This window comes from Oncorhynchus clarkii, unplaced genomic scaffold (genome assembly GCF_045791955.1).
Source record: "Oncorhynchus clarkii lewisi isolate Uvic-CL-2024 unplaced genomic scaffold, UVic_Ocla_1.0 unplaced_contig_796_pilon_pilon, whole genome shotgun sequence".
Taxonomy (NCBI): domain Eukaryota; kingdom Metazoa; phylum Chordata; class Actinopteri; order Salmoniformes; family Salmonidae; genus Oncorhynchus; species Oncorhynchus clarkii.
In genome coordinates this window covers 258491-278850 of record NW_027257956.1, presented here as the reverse complement: position 1 = coordinate 278850, position 20360 = coordinate 258491, and the positions used below count along the sequence as shown (strand labels likewise).

The 20360-nt window shown below is 46.4% G+C and overlaps 1 protein-coding gene across 2 annotated transcripts in view; it reads right to left on the bottom strand.

The window, feature by feature from the left end:
- LOC139394261 (receptor-type tyrosine-protein phosphatase beta-like) overlaps window positions 1-20360 on the bottom strand; it is a 113480-nt gene that overhangs the window by 29189 nt on the left and 63931 nt on the right. Inside the window, exons 18-26 of one of the 2 annotated variants that reach the window (XM_071142284.1) lie at window positions 16402-16545; window positions 15870-16146; window positions 15570-15676; window positions 13147-13252; window positions 12531-12611; window positions 8189-8206; window positions 7840-7921; window positions 7567-7657; window positions 246-322 (exon numbers count right to left, since the gene is read on the bottom strand). In XM_071142284.1, coding sequence (XP_070998385.1) covers window positions 246-322; window positions 7567-7657; window positions 7840-7921; window positions 8189-8206; window positions 12531-12611; window positions 13147-13252; window positions 15570-15676; window positions 15870-16146; window positions 16402-16545 — 983 coding nt within the window. Of the gene's footprint in view, window positions 1-245; window positions 323-7566; window positions 7658-7839; window positions 7922-8188; window positions 8207-12513; window positions 12612-13146; window positions 13253-15569; window positions 15677-15869; window positions 16147-16401; window positions 16546-20360 lie in introns of both variants that reach the window. The other variant, XR_011629811.1, reaches the window with a different exon arrangement.

Here is a 20360-nt window from a genome sequence, read left to right as displayed (position 1 = left end):
AGAGAGAGAGACTGACAGAGAGAGAGACGGACAGAGAGAGAGAGAGACGGACAGAGAGAGAGACGGACAGAGAGAGAGACGGACAGAGAGAGAGACGGACAGAGAGACACAGAGAGAGAGACACACAGAGAGAGACACACAGAGAGAGACACAGAGAGAGACAGAGCAGTGACGTGGTGTACATCTCTGCACATATGTGACATAATACTCACATTCAGCTAGTGAGCTCTACTTTCAGAACTTACTGGTATATAACTGGCATTGATGAAGTCAGAACAGGGGTCATCCTCCAGGTAGGAGAGCTTCACTCTGGTGGAATCATCTAGAACAGAAGAGAGATGTCGTTAGTGTGACTGACTGGGTTATCCCTCTGAGCTAATGCCTCTAGGCATTGACTGAAGTCTTCAAGTCTTCAAGTTTTCAAGTCTTCAAGTCTTCAAGTCTTCAAGTCTTCCAGTCTCAGACAAACAAACTCATCACCTCAGTTACATTAAAGCTCTGGTAAGAAAATACTGTCAAGGTCTTGGAATCTGCACAGAGGGGTTGAAGATGTTGTTGTTGCTGCATTGTGAAGCAAAATTATATTGAAGTAACGATGCTACTTCAATTTGTATTGAGCAGTGCCACAGAATGATAGGCCATACTTCACTAATACCTTATACCAAGTAACCCCTGCTTTAAATGAATTCACAACTGTAAACGTACATAGTTTGCTGTTTGTGAACGGCAGGCTTTTTCTCCACTCCACAATTAGACACCTCCAACTGTATTACCACCTGAACAAACACTTCTGAGTCCAGACCAATTATTCCAGACCAATTTAATTCATGTGCTTGAACAACGACAAAGCAGGAAGTTAACTTTGAAAAGTAAAATGCACCTTATTCCCTAACAGAGCCCTGTAGAAACTGGTCTAAAGTAGTCCCCTATTCCCAAACAGAGCCCTGTAGAAACTGGTCTAAAGTAGTCCCCTATTCCCAAACAGAGCCCTGTAGAAACTGGTCTAAAGCAGTGCACTATTCCCAAACAGAGCCCTATAGAAACTGGTCTAAAGTAGTCCCCTATTCCCAAACAGAGCCCTGTAGAAACTGGTCTAAAGTAGTCCACTATTCCCAAACAGAGCCCTGTAGAAACTGGTCTAAAGCAGTGCACTATTCCCAAACAGAGCCCTGTAGAAACTGGTCTAAAGTAGTCCCCTATTCCCAAACAGAGCCCTGTAGAAACTGGTCTAAAGTAGTGCACTATTCCCAAACAGAGCCCTGTAGAAACTGGTCTAAAGTAGTCCCCTATTCCCAAACAGAGCCCTGTAGAAACTGGTCTAAAGTAGTCCACTATTCCCAAACAGAGCCCTGTAGAAACTGGTCTAAAGTAGTCCCCTATTCCCAAACAGAGCCCTGTAGAAACTGGTCTAAAGTAGTCCCCTATTCCCAAACAGATCCCTGTAGAAACTGGTCTAAAGTAATCCCCTATTCCCAAACAGAGCCCTATAGAAACTGGTCTAAAGTAGTGCACTATTCCCAAACAGAGCCCTGTAGAAACTGGTCTAAAGTAGTCCCCTATTCCCTAACAGAGCCCTGTAGAAACTGGTCTAAAGTAGTCTCCTATTCCCAAACAGAGCCCTGTAGAAACTGGTCTAAAGTAGTCCACTATTCCCAAACAGAGCCCTATAGAAACTGGTCTAAAGTAATCCCCTATTCCCAAACAGAGCCCTGTAGAAACTGGTCTAAAGTAGTCCCCTATTCCCAAACAGATCCATGTAGAAACTGGTCTAAAGTAGTCCACCATTTCCCTAACAGAGCCCTGTAGAAACTGGTCTAAAGTAATCCACTATTCCCAAACAGAGCCCTGTAGAAATTGGTCTAAAGTAGTCCACTATTCCCTAACAGAGCCCTGTAGAAACTGGTCTAAAGTAGTCCCCTATTCCCAAACAGAGCCCTATAGAAACTGGTCTAAAGTAGTGCACTATTCCCAAACAGAGCCCTATAGAAACTGGTCTAAAGTAGTGCACTATTCCCAAACAGAGCCCTGTAGAAACTGGTCTAAAGTAGTGCACTATTCCCTAACAGAGCCCTGTAGAAACTGGTCTAAAGTAGTCCCATATTCCCAAACAGAGTCCTGTAGAAACTGGTCTAAAGTAGTCCCCTATTCCCAAACAGATCCCTGTAGAAACTGGTCTAAAGTAGTGCACTATTCCCAAACAGAGCCCTGTAGAAACTGGTCTAAAGTAGTCCCCTATTCCCTAACAGATCCCTGTAGAAACTGGTCTAAAGTAGTGCACTATTCCCTAACAGAGCCCTGTAGAAACTGGTTTAAAGTAGTCCACTATTCCCAAACAGAGCCCTGTAGAAACTGGTCTAAAGTAATCACCTATTCCCAAACAGAGCCCTGTAGAAACTGGTCTAAAGTAGTCCCCTATTCCCAAACAGAGCCCTGTAGAAACTGGTCTAAAGGAATCCCCTATTCCCAAACAGAGCCCTGTAGAAACTGGTCTAAAGTAATCACCTATTCCCAAACAGAGCCCTGTAGAAACTGGTCTAAAGTAATCCCCTATTCCCAAACAGAGCCCTGTAGAAACTGGTCTAAAGGAATCCCCTATTCCCTAACAGAGCCCTGTAGAAACTGGTCTAAAGGATTCCACAATTCCCAAACAGAGCCCTGTATAAACTGGTCTAAAGTAGTCCCCTATTCCCAAACAGAGCCCTGTAGAAACTGGTCTAAAGTAATCCCCTATTCCCTAACAGAGCCCTGTAGAAACTGGTCTAAAGTAGTCCCTTATTCCCAAACAGAGCCCTGTAGAAACTGGTCTAAAGTAGTCCACTATTCCCTAACAGAGCCCTGTAGAAACTGGTCTAAAGTAGTCCCCTATTCCCTAACAGAGCCCTGTAGAAACTGGTCTAAAGGAATCCCCTATTCCCAAACAGAGCCCTGTAGAAACTGGTCTAAAGTAGTCCCCTATTCCCAAACAGAGCCCTGTAGAAACTGGTCTAAAGTAGTCCCCTATTCCCAAACAGAGCCCTGTAGAAACTGGTCTAAAGGAATCCCCTATTCCCAAACAGAGCCCTGTAGAAACTGGTCTAAAGTAGTCCCCTATTCCCAAACAGAGCCCTGTAGAAACTGGTCTAAAGTAGTCCCCTATTCCCTAACAGAGCCCTATAGAAACTGGTCTAAAGTAGTGCACTATTCCCAAACAGAGCCCTGTAGAAACTGGTCTAAAGTTGTCCACTATTCCCAAACAGAGCCCTGTAAAAACTGGTCTAAAGGAATCCCCTATTCCCAAACAGAGCCCTGTAGAAACTGGTCTAAAGTAGTCCACTATTCCCAAACAGAGCCCTGTAGAAACTGGTCTAAAGTAGTGCACTATTCCCAAACAGAGCCCTGTAGAAACTGGTCTAAAGTAATCCACTATTCCCTAACAGAGCCCTGTAGAAACTGGTCTAAAGTAGTCCCCTATTCCCAAACAGAGCCCTGTAGAAACTGGTCTAAAGTAGTGCACTATTCCCAAACAGAGCCCTGTAGAAACTGGTCTAAAGTAGTGCACTATTCCCAAACAGAGCCCTGTAGAAACTGGTCTAAAGTAGTGCACTATTCCCAAACAGAGCCCTGTAGAAACTGGTCTAAAGTAGTGCACTATTCCCAAACAGAGCCCTATAGAAACTGGTCTAAAGTAGTGCACTATTCCCAAACAGAGCCCTGTAGAAACTGGTCTAAAGTAGTGCACTATTCCCTAACAGAGCCCTGTAGAAACTGGTCTAAAGTAGTGCACTATTCCCAAACAGAGCGCTGTAGAAACTGGTCTAAAGTAGTCCCCTATTCCCAAACAGAGCCCTGTAGAAACTGGTCTAAAGTAGTCCACTATTCCCAAACAGAGCCCTGTAGAAACTGGTCTAAAGTAGTCCACTATTCCCAAACAGAGCCCTATAGAAACTGGTCTAAAGTAGTGCACTATTCCCAAACAGAGCCCTGTAGAAACTGGTCTAAAGTAGTCCACTATTCCCAAACAGAGCCCTATAGAAACTGGTCTAAAGTAGTCCACTATTCCCAAACAGAGCCCTGTAGAAACTGGTCTAAAGTAGTGCACTATTCCCAAACAGAGCCCTGTAGAAACTGGTCTAAAGTAGTGCACTATTCCCAAACAGAGCCCTGTAGAAACTGGTCTAAAGTAGTCCACTATTCCCAAACAGAGCCCTATAGAAACTGGTCTAAAGTAGTGCACTATTCCCAAACAGAGCCCTGTAGAAACTGGTCTAAAGTAGTGCACTATTCCCAAACAGAGCTCTGTAGAAACTGGTCTAAAGTAGTCCACTATTCCCAAACAGAGCCCTATAGAAACTGGTCTAAAGTAGTCCACTATTCCCAAACAGATCCCTGTAGAAACTGGTCTAAAGTAGTCCACTATTCCCAAACAGAGCCCTATAGAAACTGGTCTAAAGTAGTCCACTATTCCCAAACAGAGCCCTGTAGAAACTGGTCTAAAGTAGTCCCCTATTCCCAAACAGAGCCCTGTAGAAACTGGTCTAAAGTAGTCCCCTATTCCCAAACAGAGCCCTGTAGAAACTGGTCTAAAGTAGTCCACTATTCCCAAACAGAGCCCTATAGAAACTGGTCTAAAGTAGTGCACTATTCCCAAACAGAGCCCTATAGAAACTGGTCTAAAGTAGTGCACTATTCCCAAACAGAGCCCTGTAGAAACTGGTCTAAAGTAGTCCCCTATTCCCAAACAGAGCCCTGTAGAAACTGGTCTAAAGTAGTCCCCTATTCCCAAACAGAGCCCTGTAGAAACTGGTCTAAAGTAGTCCACTATTCCCAAACAGAGCCCTATAGAAACTGGTCTAAAGTAGTCCCCTATTCCCAAACAGAGCCCTGTAGAAACTGGTCTAAAGTAGTCCCCTATTCCCAAACAGAGCCCTGTAGAAACTGGTCTAAAGTAGTCCCCTATTCCCAAACAGAGCCCTGTAGAAACTGGTCTAAAGGAATCCCCTATTCCCAAACAGAGCCCTGTAGAAACTGGTCTAAAGTAATCCCCTATTCCCAAATAGAGCCCTGTAGAAACTGGTCTAAAGTAGTGCACTATTCCCAAACAGAGCCCTATAGAAACTGGTCTAAAGTAGTCCACTATTCCCAAACAGAGCCCTATAGAAACTGGTCTAAAGTTGTCCACTATTCCCAAACAGAGCCCTGTAAAAACTGGTCTAAAGGAATCCCCTATTCCCAAACAGAGCCCTGTAGAAACTGGTCTAAAGTAGTCCACTATTCCCAAACAGAGCCCTGTAGAAACTGGTCTAAAGTAGTGCACTATTCCCAAACAGAGCCCTGTAGAAACTGGTCTAAAGTAATCCACTATTCCCTAACAGAGCCCTGTAGAAACTGGTCTAAAGTAGTCCCCTATTCCCAAACAGAGCCCTGTAGAAACTGGTCTAAAGTAGTGCACTATTCCCAAACAGAGCCCTGTAGAAACTGGTCTAAAGTAGTGCACTATTCCCAAACAGAGCCCTGTAGAAACTGGTCTAAAGTAGTGCACTATTCCCAAACAGAGCCCTGTAGAAACTGGTCTAAAGTAGTGCACTATTCCCAAACAGAGCCCTATAGAAACTGGTCTAAAGTAGTGCACTATTCCCAAACAGAGCCCTGTAGAAACTGGTCTAAAGTAGTGCACTATTCCCTAACAGAGCCCTGTAGAAACTGGTCTAAAGTAGTGCACTATTCCCAAACAGAGCCCTGTAGAAACTGGTCTAAAGTAGTCCCCTATTCCCAAACAGAGCCCTGTAGAAACTGGTCTAAAGTAGTCCACTATTCCAAAACAGAGCCCTGTAGAAACTGGTCTAAAGTAGTCCACTATTCCCAAACAGAGCCCTATAGAAACTGGTCTAAAGTAGTGCACTATTCCCAAACAGAGCCCTGTAGAAACTGGTCTAAAGTAGTCCACTATTCCCAAACAGAGCCCTATAGAAACTGGTCTAAAGTAGTCCACTATTCCCAAACAGAGCCCTGTAGAAACTGGTCTAAAGTAGTGCACTATTCCCAAACAGAGCCCTGTAGAAACTGGTCTAAAGTAGTGCACTATTCCCAAACAGAGCCCTGTAGAAACTGGTCTAAAGTAGTCCACTATTCCCAAACAGAGCCCTATAGAAACTGGTCTAAAGTAGTGCACTATTCCCAAACAGAGCCCTGTAGAAACTGGTCTAAAGTAGTGCACTATTCCCAAACAGAGCTCTGTAGAAACTGGTCTAAAGTAGTCCACTATTCCCAAACAGAGCCCTATAGAAACTGGTCTAAAGTAGTCCACTATTCCCAAACAGATCCCTGTAGAAACTGGTCTAAAGTAGTCCACTATTCCCAAACAGAGCCCTATAGAAACTGGTCTAAAGTAGTGCACTATTCCCAAACAGAGCCCTGTAGAAACTGGTCTAAAGTAGTCCCCTATTCCCAAACAGAGCCCTGTAGAAACTGGTCTAAAGTAGTCCCCTATTCCCAAACAGAGCCCTGTAGAAACTGGTCTAAAGTAGTCCACTATTCCCAAACAGAGCCCTATAGAAACTGGTCTAAAGTAGTGCACTATTCCCAAACAGAGCCCTATAGAAACTGGTCTAAAGTAGTGCACTATTCCCAAACAGAGCCCTGTAGAAACTGGTCTAAAGTAGTCCCCTATTCCCAAACAGAGCCCTGTAGAAACTGGTCTAAAGTAGTCCCCTATTCCCAAACAGAGCCCTGTAGAAACTGGTCTAAAGTAGTCCACTATTCCCAAACAGAGCCCTGTAGAAACTGGTCTAAAGTAGTCCCCTATTCCCAAACAGAGCCCTGTAGAAACTGGTCTAAAGGAATCCCCTATTCCCAAACAGAGCCCTGTAGAAACTGGTCTAAAGTAATCCCCTATTCCCAAATAGAGCCCTGTAGAAACTGGTCTAAAGTAGTGCACTATTCCCAAACAGAGCCCTATAGAAACTGGTCTAAAGTAGTCCACTATTCCCAAACAGAGCCCTATAGAAACTGGTCTAAAGTAGTCCACTATTCCCAAACAGAGCCCTGTAGAAACTGGTCTAAAGTAGTCCATTATTCCCAAACAGAGCCCTATAGAAACTGGTCTAAAGTAGTCCACTATTCCCAAACAGAGCCCTATAGAAACTGGTCTAAAGTAGTGCACTATTCCCAAACAGAGCCCTATAGAAACTGGTCTAAAGTAGTGCACTATATAGGGAATAGGACCCTGGTCTAAAGTAGTGCACTATATAGGGAATAGGTGCCTGGTCTAAAGTAGTGCACTAGATAGGGAATAGGGCCCTGGTCTAAAGTAGTGCACTATATAGGGAATATGGCTCTGGTCTAAAGTAGTGCACTAGATAGGGAATAGGGCCCTGGTCTAAAGTAGTGCACTATATAGGGAATAGGGCCCTGGTCTCTCTCTCATTAATCCTTAGATCCACTCTGTAGGCTACTCACAGGGCAGGATGTTGTTGTAACTGTTCTCTCTCATTAATCCTTAGATCCACTCTGTAGGCTACTCACAGGGCAGGATGTTGTTGTAACTGTTCTCTCTCATTAATCTTTAGATCCACTCTGTAGGCTACTCACAGGGCAGGATGTTGTTGTAACGGTTCTTGCCCCTGTTCTCTGGTAGACGGGCTGCATCCAGAGGCTGGTTACGACCCACATCCTTCAGATCCTGAGGGGGAATAGAAATAATGAATGATTTAGTGAAACAGCTCCATGGGCTAGGGGCCTTGGAAATAAAGCACGGGAGTTTATAAAGAATTGGTTTATAAACTAATACTTCAAAGTTTAAAAACGACATGTTTTTTTGTAGATAATCAGATAATCATTTTTGAAGTTTATAATTGTTTTTACCTCAAACTCTTCTGACAGAAGATAGTTGGAGTCTGCCTGTAGCTTAGTGAGGTGGGATTCAAAATGGGCTGCTTTGATGGGGCTGAGGGGAGACAGACAGACACATCTTAGAGAAATTATCTACGAGAATGTAAATGATTCATGAAAACCGTTTATGGAAACAGGATTTATTGTGATTTATTTAGGCCAGATAACAGGACTTGTAATACTACTTGGTCATCCTATTTAATTCCGGGTTTATTGTGATTTATTTAGGCCAGATAATAGGACTTGTAATACTACTTGGTCATCCTATTTCATTCAGGATTTCTAGAGACAGAAGATAACATGGAGGGTGTAATAGACGCACCTTGAGATGCGTCGGTTGCTGAAATAAAGAGAAGTAGAGTGTAAGATTAGACGGCTGTGTTCCCGTTAAACACATTTCCTTTCATCTTGTTACACACTCCATTTTGTTTCGGCGACTAAGAGATTCAGAACGCCCTCTCTCCTCACACACTAATCTTGTTACTTCCTCACAGACCTACGCCACTCTGCTGAAATGACCTTTAAATTACATTTCCTCGTTTAATTGAATTGAACCTTTATTGAACCAGGTTGTCCCATTGAGGGCTGAAGACCTCCTTCACAAGAGAGACCTGAACATGCAATTACATTGTTTACGACAACCCTGAAGGTTCATTCATTTCCCAGACTGTCTGTTGGTGGTGGACCTATGTTTAGATACTGAGTGTTTGGTGCACAGACAGTGTGTTGAGGTAGACAGGAGTTCACTGTGTTGTCCATCCCCTCTCAGCAGTGACTGACAACCCAGGGATCAATTATGATAGTCCCTCCCCTGTGTCAAGGCCTGCTGACTGATGAGTGACAGCCCAGGGATCAATGATGGTTGTCCCTCCCTTGTGTCAAGGCCTGTTGACTGGTGAGTGAAAACCCAGGGATCAATGATGGTAGTCCCTCCCCTGTGTCAAGGCCTGCTGGCTGGTGAGTGAAAACCCAGGGATCAATGATGGTTGTTCACCAACAGAACAGAGTGGTTTAAACCCCTTCCTGTTATCGATCTGCAACAACCTAGTGGATGATTGCATCCATTATTTCAGCACAAACCCACACGCATGCACACATGAGCGCATGTACACACACACACACATCTATTTTTAGAGACAGGGAGAATGACATCTCTCTCTGTCCCTTCACTCGTACTGATTAAGGTTCCCTGCGAGTCAGTGTGACAATGGGCAGAAAAAACATTGGATGGCATCAGAGGAGAAGTGACGAGAGGAGAGAGAGAAGGATGGAGAGAGGGAAGGATGGAGAGAGGGAAGGATGGAGAGAGAGAAGGATGGAGAGAGGGAAGGATGGAGAGAGGGAAGGATGGAGAGAGGGAAGGATGGAGAGATGGAGAGATGGAAGGATGGAGAGAGGGAAAGAGGGAAGGATGGAGAGATGGAAGGATGGAGGGATGGAGAGATGGAAGGATGGAGAGATGGAAGGATGGAGAGAGGGAAGGATGGAGAGAGGGAAGGATGGAGAGATGGAGAGATGGAAGGATGGAGAGATGGAAGGATGGAGAGATGGAAAGAGGGAAGGATGGAGAGATGGAAGGATGGAGAGAGGGAAGGATGGAGAGAGGGAAGGATGGAGAGAGGGAAGGATGGAGAGAGGGAAGGATGGAGAGATGGAAAGAGGGAAGGATGGAGAGATGGAAGGATGGAGGGATGGAGAGATGGAAGGATGGAGAGAGGGAAGGATGGAGAGATGGAGAGATGGAAGGATGGAGAGAGGGAAGGATGGAGAGAGGGAAGGATGGAGAGATGGAGAGATGGAAGGATGGAGAGAGGGAAGGATGGAGAGATGGAAGGATGGAGAGAGAGAAGGATGGAGAGAGGGAAAGATGGAGAGATGGAAGGATGGAGAGAGGGAAGGATGGAGAGATGGAGAGATGGAAGGATGGAGAGAGGGAAGGATGGAGAGATGGAAGGATGGAGAGAGAGAAGGATGGAGAGAGGGAAGGATGGAGAGAGGGAAGGATGGAGAGATGGAAGGATGGAGAGAGGGAAGGATGGAGAGAGGGAAGGATGGAGAGAGAGAAGGATGGAGAGATGGAAGTATGGAGATGGCCTCATTCTGTCATTACATGTCAAATCAATGAACTGCTAGTCCTTCTCTCTGCTCTGATCCCCATGTCAGTCACTGGTTTTAAGTCATGTTTACTTCAGCAGTGCTCTTTGTGATCTCTTTTCTCTGACAGTCACTCGTTGGAAGGACTAGGAGGGAGGAAGTGACTTCAGTATTGCAAATTGTTTTCAACCTGGACTTTGGAATGGTCAACAGTGCCATGCCAGATGATCTCAGGCTGTGTCCTGGCTCATAGGGAGATGAATGGTCAACAGTGCCATGCCAGATGATCTCAGGTTGTGTCCTGGCTCATAGGGAGATGAATGGTCAACAGTGCCCTGCCAGAGGATCTCAGGCTGTGTCCTGGCTCATAGGGAGATGAATGGTCAACAGTGCCCTGCCAGAGGATCTCAAGCTGTGTCCTGGCTCATCGGGAGATGAATGGTCAACAGTGCCCTGCCAGAGGATCTCAAGCTGTGTCCTGGCTCATAGGGAGATGGATGATCAGAGATATAGGCTGGGGATAAACCAAACCTAGCCTTTAAAACGTGATTAATACAAGGTTAATACTATCTATTCTAAAAGTGACTGGTAGCTCGTTCAGAGAAACTAGATGAGGTGTGATATGGCTCCATTTCCTGGTGCCTGTTAAAAGCCGACCTGCAGCGGTTTGAACTAACTGGGGTGATTTCGGACTGGCACATGTACACAGAGAGTTACAGTAATCTGGGCATGAGGCAATACAAGCATGTAGGAGTTTCTCCAAATCAGTGGCTGAGATAAAAGACTTGACATTAGCTAGCTTGGTAAGGTTAGCTAAACTGGCTTGGTCACTGGTGAAGGGTAGCTATGCTAGGTTAGTCACTGGTGAAGGGTAGCTACGCTAGCTTAGTCACTGGTGAAGTGTAGTTATGCTAGGTTAGTCACTGGTGAAGGGTAGCTACGCTAGCTTAGTCATTGGTGAAGGGTAGCTATGCTAGGTTAGTCACTGGTAAAGGGTAGCTACGCTAGCTTGGTCACTGGTGAAAATTAGCTACACTAGCTTGGTTACTGGATAAGGGCAGCTACACTAGGTTAGTCATTGGTGAAGGGTAGCTACGCTAGCTTAGTCACTGGTGAAGGGTAGCTACGCTAGCTTAGTCATTGGTGAAGGGTAGCTATGCTAGGTTAGTCACTGGTAAAGGGTAGCTACGCTAGCTTAGTCACTGGTGAAAGGTAGCTAAACTAGCTTGGTCACTGGATAAGGGTAGCTACGCTAGCTTAGTCACTGGTGAAGGGTAGCTACGCTAGGTTAGTCATTGGTGAAGGGTAGTTACTCTAGGTTAGTCACTGGTGAAGGGTAGCTACGCTAGCTTAGTCACTGGTGAAAGGTAGCTAAACTAGCTTGGTCACTGGATAAGGGTAGCTACTCTAGCTTAGTCACTGGTGAAAGGTAGCTAAACTAGCTTGGTCACTGGATAAGGGTAGCTACGCTAGCTTGGTCATTGGTGAAGGGTACCTATGCTAGCATGGTCACTCGTGAAGGGTAGCTATGCTAGCTTGGTCACTGGTGAAAATTAGCTACACTAGCTTGGTCACTGGATAAGGGTAGCTACGCTAGGTTAGTCACTGGTGAAGGGTAGCTATGCTAGGTTAGTCATTGGTGAAGGGTAGCTACGCTAGGTTAGTCACTGGTGAAGGGTAGCTACGCTAGCTTAGTCACTGGTGAAAGGTAGCTAAACTAGCTTGGTCACTGGATAAGGGTAGCTACGCTAGCTTAGTCACTGGTGAAGGGTAGCTACGCTAGGTTAGTCATTGGTGAAGGGTAGCTACTCTAGGTTAGTCACTGGTGAAGGGTAGCTACGCTAGCTTAGTCACTGGTGAAAAGTAGCTAAACTAGCTTGGTCACTGGATAAGGGTAGCTACGCTAGCTTAGTCACTGGTGAAAGGTAGCTAAACTAGCTTGGTCACTGGATAAGGGTAGCTACGCTAGCTTGGTCATTGGTGAAGGGTAGCTATGCTAGCTTGGTCACTGGTGAAGGGTAGCTATGCTAGCTTGGTCACTGGTGAAGGGTAGCTACGCTAGCTTGGTCACCGGTGAAGGGTAGCTATGCTAGCTTGGTCAATGGTGAAGGGTAGCTACGCTAGGTTAGTCATTGGTGAAGGGTAGCTATGCTAGTTTGGTCACTGGGTCTGATTGGTAAATAGACCTGCGTGTTTTCCACCTACCAGAGAACCTGAACGTTACGATTGCGGATGACGTCACCAAGGGGAAGCGTATAAAGAGAAAAAGGATTCTGTGTGTCTCACCTTCTGACTCCAACGGATTCTGGATTCCATGTGTAACGGATGTGAAATAGCTAGCTTAGTTAGCGGTGGTGCGCGCTAAATAGCGTTTCAATCGGTGACGTCACTTGCTCTGAGACCTTGAAGTAGTGGTTCCCCTTGGTGTCTGCAAGGGCCGTGGCTTTTGTGGAGCGATGGGTAACGATGCTTCGTGGGTGACTGTTGTTGATGTGTGCAGAGGGTCCCTGGTTCGCGCCCGGGTATGGGCGAGGGCACGGTCTAAAGTTATACTGTTACATGTGTCTCACCTTCTGACTCCAACGTACATCCCTGATGTGGGCCCCTGCTTCCACATGCTCATCCGTACCACTGGGCTCTCCTGTACTGCCCTGTGTACACACAAACATGCAATCAATTCAACTATAAATCAATATCTTTTTTTAACCCAAATAGTAAAATTGTATTAGATTTGCCTGAATGGGTAGCACAATGTACAACACACAACGCACACGAACACACACAGGCACGCACTACAGTACGTCTGTCCAGCAGCAAATGACTCATTCTTCAGTCATTTATACATAATTCCTAATTACATAGTCGTTAGCGTGACACATGATAGGTTCTGGACTCTACAATAAGGTTAGACATCATTGGTAGACTGAGTTTGAGGATGCCGATCATTAGAGCTCCAGCTTACTTCCTGTATAAATAACAAACAGAAACATTATTTACTGTCTAATAGCTCAAGACACGTGAAAATATACATGTGAGTTCCAGCGTTATTTTTGTTTCGTGTCCCCAAAGGAGTGTCAAACTGTGTTAACCCACTGAGCTAAAGCCTAGGCATTATCCCAGAGAGGTAACACAGGTCTTCAGGTCTCAGGCAAGGTGAAACATCCCAGTCCCGGACTAGACACTCACACTTTACGGACTCTCTGCCTGTAGACGAGGAGGGAGACGACGGCGATCAACATTCCGATCAGGAACATTCCGGCGCTGATGCCCTCGATGACTCCGCTGAGGGGCTCTGGGAGAGAAAACAATAACACACAAACATCCATGAATAAAATCCCTTACTGTGACTATAGTAGTAAACCCCTTACTGTGACAGTGACTATAGTAATAAAATCACCTTACTGTGACAGTGACTATAGTAATAAACCCCTTACTGTGACTATAGTAGTAAACCCCTTACTGTGACAGTGACTATAGTAGTAAAATCCCTTACTGTGACTACTAGTTAGTCTCCTCGATCAAAACTTTTGTGGCCCTTCCCCAATCTTTTATTGGAATCAGGGGAGCAGAGCGAGTTGTTTTAATTTTCTCCATAATACTGGTGCTATATTTGATGGATCAATGTTAAAGACAGAGCGGAGGTGAGTGAGAAATAGGAACCATTTGAGCAGGAGATTAAAGCACTATATTCTTAGATAGCGCTGCAGGGTTTAATGTCTAAATCAATGGACGAGAGTACTTGCACACAACGCAATCTCACTGCTGTAAAAGGTGTAATGTTACTACCAGTGTACAGTGTTTTCTGAAAGGATTCAGACCCATTGACTTTTCCCACATGTTGTTACGTTACGCAGCCTTGTTCTAAAATGGATAAAATATTTGTTTCCATCATCAATCTAAACACAACATCCCATAATGACAAAGCGAAAACAGGTTTTTAGAAATGTTGGCAAATGTATAAAAACACAAAAACAGGAATAGTTTATTCACAGAAGTATTCAGACCCTTTGCTATGAAACTGGAAATTGATCTCAGGTGCATCTTGTTTCCATTGATCATCCTTGAGATATATCTGCAACTAGATTGGAGTCCACCTGGTGTAAATTCAATTGATTGGACATGATTTGGAAAGGCACACGTCTGTCTATATCAGGTCCCACAGTTGACAGTGCATGTCAGAGCAAAAACCAAGCCATGAGGTCAAAGGAATTGTCAGTAGAGCTTCGAGACAGGATTGTGTCGAGGCACAGCTCTGGGGAAGGGCACCAAAATATTTCTGCAGCATTGAAGGTCCCCAAGAACACAGTGGCCACCATCATTCTTAAATGGAAGAAGTTTGGAATCACCAAGACTCTTCCTAGAGGTTGTCGCCTGGCCACTGAGCAATCGGGGGAGAAGGGCCTTGGTCAGGGAGATGACCAAGAACCCTATGGTCACTCTGACAGAGCTCTAGAGTTCCTCTGTGGAGATGGGAGAACCTTCCAGTAAGACAACCATCTCTGCAGCACTCCACCAATCAGGCCTTTATGGTAGAGTGGCCAGACGGAAGCCACTCATCAGTAAAAGACACATGACAGCCACTTGGAATTTGACAAAAGGCACCTAAAGGACTCTCATACCATGAGAAACAAGATTCTCTGCTGATGAAACCAATATTGAACTATTTGGCCGGAATGCCAAGCATCACGTCTGGAGGAAACCTGCCACCATCCCTACAGTGAAGCATTGTGGTTGCAGCATGTGTGGAGATGTTTTTCAGCAGCAGGAACTGGGAGACTAGTCAGGATTGAGGGAAAGATGAACGGAGCAAAGTGCAGAGAGATCCTTGATGAAAACCTGCTCCAGAGCGCTCAGGACCTCAGACTGGGGCAAAGGTTTACCTTCCAACAACGACCCTAAGCACAAAGCCAAGACAACGCAGGTGTGGCTTTCGGACAAGTCTCTGAATGTCCTTGAGTGGCCCAGCCAGAGCCCAGACTTGAAAATAGATGTGCAGCGACACTCTCCATCCAACCTGACAGATCTTGAGAGGATCTACAGAGAAGAATGGGAGAAACTCCCCAAATACAGGTGTGCCAAGCTTGTAGCGTCATACCCAAGAAGACTCAAGTCTGTAATCGCTGCCAACGGTGTTCCAACAAAGCACTGAGTAAAGGGACTGAATACTTATGTAAATGTCATATTTCTGTGAAAAAAACTATTTCATCCATTTTAGAATAAGGCTGTAACGTAACAACATGTGGAAAAGGTCAAGGGGTCTGAATACTTTGGCAGTGCATTGGCCGCATTTAATCGGTGCACCTGCATGTAAACTTAGAACAGGTTGGAAAGGTCAGAGATTTATTTTATTATACAGGATGTCTTGTTAAGATTAATTACTTTTTTCAGACATCAAGAAGGAGAGAGAGAGAGAGAGAGAGAGAGAGAGAGAGAGAGAGAGAGAGAGAGAGAGAGAGAGAGAGATTAGAGGATGAGGGTCAGCGGTAGAGGGTATATAGTGTGGCTTGACCTGCTTGTGTCCTGATGGGTGGAGACAGGAAGTGTCAGAGTAATGGAGAGAGAGGGAAGGAGAGGGGGAAGAGAGGGCCAGGATCAGAGGTAAAGCTCACCTGCTTGTGTCCTGATGGGTGGAGACAGGAAGGTGTCCCTGTAGAGAGGTTTGGGGAACTCTCTGTGGTCTTCGTCAAACAGCTGAGTGAAGGCACGGACACTGATTCTGCACAGAGAACATCAAATGATTTCCCTGGTGAGCATAAATGGCTATAATATACTGCCTTCTTTTGCCCTCTTAGACAAGGTCAAGGGTTAGTATGACCTGTAAGACTTGATTAGGATGGGTGTTTTTTTTTTAAAGGTAATTCAAACCTAGATAAAGTGTTTGGTTTGTGTGGGGCCATATTATTGTTTACCTGTAGGCAGTCTTAGGCTTTAGAGGCCCATCACAGAAGTGGTAGAGATCACTGTTGTGATCGTTATCATCATCCTCCTCTGAATCACAAGGCCCTCCCAGGCGATCCAGCCCCGCCCCCAGGTTGACCTCAAACACATGCCCAGCTCCCATTCCCTGTTCTTGGGCACAGCCACTGGGAAAGTAGCCTGTCTGGTAGGCCCGCACAGAACTGTTGGTTCTGTAGTCCTGGAAGGAAGGTAGAGGGTGGAGCTGCTCTGTCTGCAGGACTTCATTGTCTGTGACGGGTCAAGAGTGAGTAATAAAGTTGGATGGATTCAAAAGTGTACTAAATCCCCTTCAGCTCTCCCTTAAAAAAACTCTCGTTCACTTCCTCATCAATTACATTTTGAAGTTTTTCAAATTCAAATGTATTTGATTTCATCAGCATCATTATCAGACATATCCAACATGATGTTAAAGTAAGAAAGGAAATTGTGTAGAAAACATATTGAGCCGTACTGAGAAAGCTGTAAATAGAGAGGAACCTTTACCATTGGACTCAGCCACGATGACAGTGAAGAACCTGACGGCTCCATTGACGTCGCTGAACCAGCTGCAGTTGAACTTGAACAAAATGGTGGAGGGGGTGATGCGTACCGCCCTCTCATTGACTCGTATTGTGGTAGGGGGCGGGCCTAAAGGGGTAAAAAAAAAAAGACAGGCGATTGGTTCAAGGGGTGTGTCTGTCAAATAATCCAGACTTTGATTGGCTGAACCAGATGTGTAAGAGTAGGGCTGGAACTAAAAGCCTGCACACCCAGTATCTCTGTAGGGAGGGTTGGCCATCCTTGTTCTAGAATTATGCTGCCATGTGTCTCCTCTTGTGTCATATATCTCCTATCATATCGATTACATATCAAAACTGCTAACTCAATTTCCCCTGTTATGGGACAAATAATGATTGACTTGACAATAGGCCCCGTTCACACCCAGAATCACACTCCTACTGCTTTTCCAGCATTTGTGTGTATGCCACTGAATCTCTATATCAGGCCCAGCTCAGACAAGGTTATATTGTATTGTTTCTTTGGTTGATTAGCAGTGAGACAGATTGTAATTGGATTGGTCCCATTTCTTCCCATCCACAATGTGTGGTCTCTGGATTCTCTGGACAACCAGGTCCTCTTTAAGCCTCACCTGATAGTCTGTCTCTGTCTCTGTCTCTCTCTCTCTACCTCTCTCTCTCTACCTCTCTCCCTCTCCCTCTCTACCTCTCTCCCTCTCTCCCTCTCTACCTCTCTCCCTCTCTCTCTCCCTCTCTCTCTCTCTCTCTCTCTCTCTCTCTCTCTCTCTCTCTCTCTCTCTCAGTTTGTATCTGCTCGTCTCGTTGTACAGTTAGACAGTGAAACAGCAGGGCTCTTGACAGAAGTGTGAAAGCTCATTGCCTCCTTATAAACCACGCTGTGAATGGCACTAGTAAATCTGTCCACTCACAGAGAGGAGGGAGAGAGACAGAGAGAGAGACAAAGAGAGAGGGAGAGAGAGAGAGAGAGAGAGAGAGAGATAGAGAGAGAGACAAAGAGAGAGGGAGAGATAGAGGTAGAGAGGAGAAAGATAGAGGAGAAAGAGATTGAGAGCGAGAGGAGACAGATCAAGATATAGAGAGAGAGATAGAGTGAGAGATAGAGAAAGAGAGAGGGAGAGAGAAAGAGAGAGAGAGAGAGAAAGAGAGAACACGCATGCCTGGTCTCATCCATTGAGGCCATCTGGAGGCTGTGTTAGTTAATATGGCACCGTCTCCACTGATCTAATTATGTTCTGTTGGTTATGATGATGTCGTCCTCGCTGCCTCCCTCCTTCCCTCCCTCCGGAAAAAAGAAACACAAATCCCTGGCATTTCCATCCCCCTAGGGGAGAGGATTTGAGTTGGCCTAGCAGCCTATTTCTCTAAATCTCTCTCTCTATCTCTCTTTTCTGCTCTCATTCCTCTCATCACCCCCCTCTGTGTCGTCTCCATCATTCTCTCCCTCCCTCCCTCACCCTCTCCACTCTCTCTCTCTTTGCTGCTCTCCCAGGTGTTTTGAGCTATTTCAGGATATCTTTATTTAAATGTGTTCCTGAGGCTGCAGCTTCCGTAGGGGGGCAGCAGAGCCACAGTCAGGCTAGTTAGCACCCGCTAACAGGGATGTCTTGCTTCCACAATGCTCCCCTATGGACTTCACCCTGCTCCTGTCCACTTTAGATGACATCAGATGTCTTCCTATCTCCTGTCTACTTCCAACTAGTGTTTTAATCTCAGGGGCTGCGTCTGGAATAGACCAGAGCCCTATTCCCTATATAGTGCACTACTTTAGACCTGAGCCCTATTCCCTATATAGTGCATTACTTTAGACCAGAGCCCTATTAGTGAATAGGGGGGCCTTTCGGGATTCACACAGTCTTCTAGAGGGGCCTTTGGTGCAGTTGTATGAGCAATGACAGACCACAGGAAGTGTTCTTGCTACTATAGCCTTCCTCTCTCATCTGATAATGGTATTGTCACTTTGGCAGCTGATATTGACCATTTGGTAGCGTGCACTTAGCCACTCCAGAGGGCATATCTTTGGCATTATTGATTCAAGGAGCTTTATTGGCATGGGAAACATATGTTAACATTGCCAAAGCAAATGAGGTAGATAATATACAGAAGTTTCAAAAGAATAAAGACATTACAAATGTCATTATGTATATATACAGTGTTGTAACAATGTACAAATGGTTAAAGTACACAAGGGAAAATAAATAATAAATAAATAATCTCTCCCTCCCTGGCTCCTCTCTCTCTCTCTCTGGCTCCTCTCTCTCTCTCTCTGGCTCCTCTCTCTCTCTCTCTCTCTCTCTCTCTCTCTCTCTGGCTCCTCTCTCTCTCTCTCTCTCTCTGGCCCCTCTCTCTCTGGCTCCTCTCTCTCTGGCTCCTCTCTCTCTGGCTCCTCTCTCTCTGGCTCCTCTCTCTCTCTCTCTGGCTCCTCTCTCTCTGGCTCCTCTCTCTCTGGCTCCTCTCTCTCTGGCTCCTCTCTCTCTCTCTCTGGCTCCTCTCTCTCTGGCTCCTCTCTCTCTGGCTCCTCTCTCTCTGGCTCCTCTCTCTCTGGCTCCTCTCCCTCTGGCTCCTCTCCCTCTGGCTCCTCTCTCTCTGGCTCCTCTCTCTCTGGCTCCTCTCTCTCTGGCTCCTCTCTCTCTGGCTCCTCTCTCTCTGGCACCTCTCCCTCTCTCTCTCTGGCTCCTCTCTCTCTCTCTCTGGCTCCTCTCTCTCTCTCTCTGGCTCCTCTCTCTCTGGCTCCTCTCTCTCTGGCTCCTCTCTCTCTGGCTCCTCTCTCTCTCTCTCTCTCTCTCTCTCTCTCTCTGGCTCCTCTCTCTCTGGCTCCTCTCTCTCTCTCTCTCTGGCTCCTCTCTCTCTGGCTCCTCTCTCTCTCTCTCTCTCTCTCTCTGGCCCCTCTCTCTCTCTCTCTCTCTGGCTCCTCTCTCTCTCTCTCTGGCTCCTCTCTCTCTCTCTCTGGCTCCTCTCTCTCTCTCTCTGGCTCCCCTCTCTCTCTCTCTGGCTCCCATCTCTCTCTCTCTCTCTGGCCCCTCTCTCTCTCTCTCTATCTGGCCCCTCTCTCTCCCTCTCTCTCTCTGGCCCCTCTCTCTCTCTATCTGGCCCCTCTCTCTCCCTCTCTCTCTCTGGCTCCTCTCTCTCTCTCTCTGGCTCCCCTCTCTCTCTCTCTGGCTCCTCTCTCTCTCTCTCTGGCTCCCCTCTCTCTCTCTCTGGCTCCCCTCTCTCTCTCTCTGGCTCCCCTCTCTCTCTCTCTGGCTCCCCTCTCTCTCTCTCTGGCCCCTCTCTCTCTCTCTCTCTATCTGGCCCCTCTCTCTCCCTCTCTCTCTCTGGCCCCTCTCTCTCTCTATCTGGCCCCTCTCTCTCCCTCTCTCTCTCTGGCTCCTCTCTCTCTCTCTCTGGCTCCCCTCTCTCTCTCTCTCTGGCTCCTCTCTCTCTCTCTCTGGCTCCCCTCTCTCTCTCTCTGGCTCCCCTCTCTCTCCCTCTCTCTCTCTGGCCCCTCTCTCTCTCTCTCTCTCTGGCTCCCCTCTCTCTCTCTCTCTGGCTCCTCTCTCTCTCTCTCTCTGGCTCCCCTCTCTCTCTCTCTGGCTCCTTTCTCTCTCTCTCTGGCTCCCCTCTCTCTCTCTCAGGCTCCCCTCTCTCTCTCTCTGGCTCCTTTCTCTCTCTCTCTGGCTCCTTTCTCTCTCTCTCTGGCTCCCCTCTCTCTCTCTCTGGCTCCTTTCTCTCTCTCTCTGGCTCCCCTCTCTCTCTGGCTCCTCTCTCTCTCTCTCTGGCTCCTTTCTCTCTCTCTCTGGCTCCTCTCTCTCTCTCTCTGGCTCCTTTCTCTCTCTCTCTCTGGCTCCCCTCTCTCTCTCTCTGGCTCCTTTCTCTCTCTCTCTGGCTCCCCTCTCTCTCTCGCTACTCTTTCCTCTCTCTCTCTCTCCTCGCTCTCTCTCTCTCTCT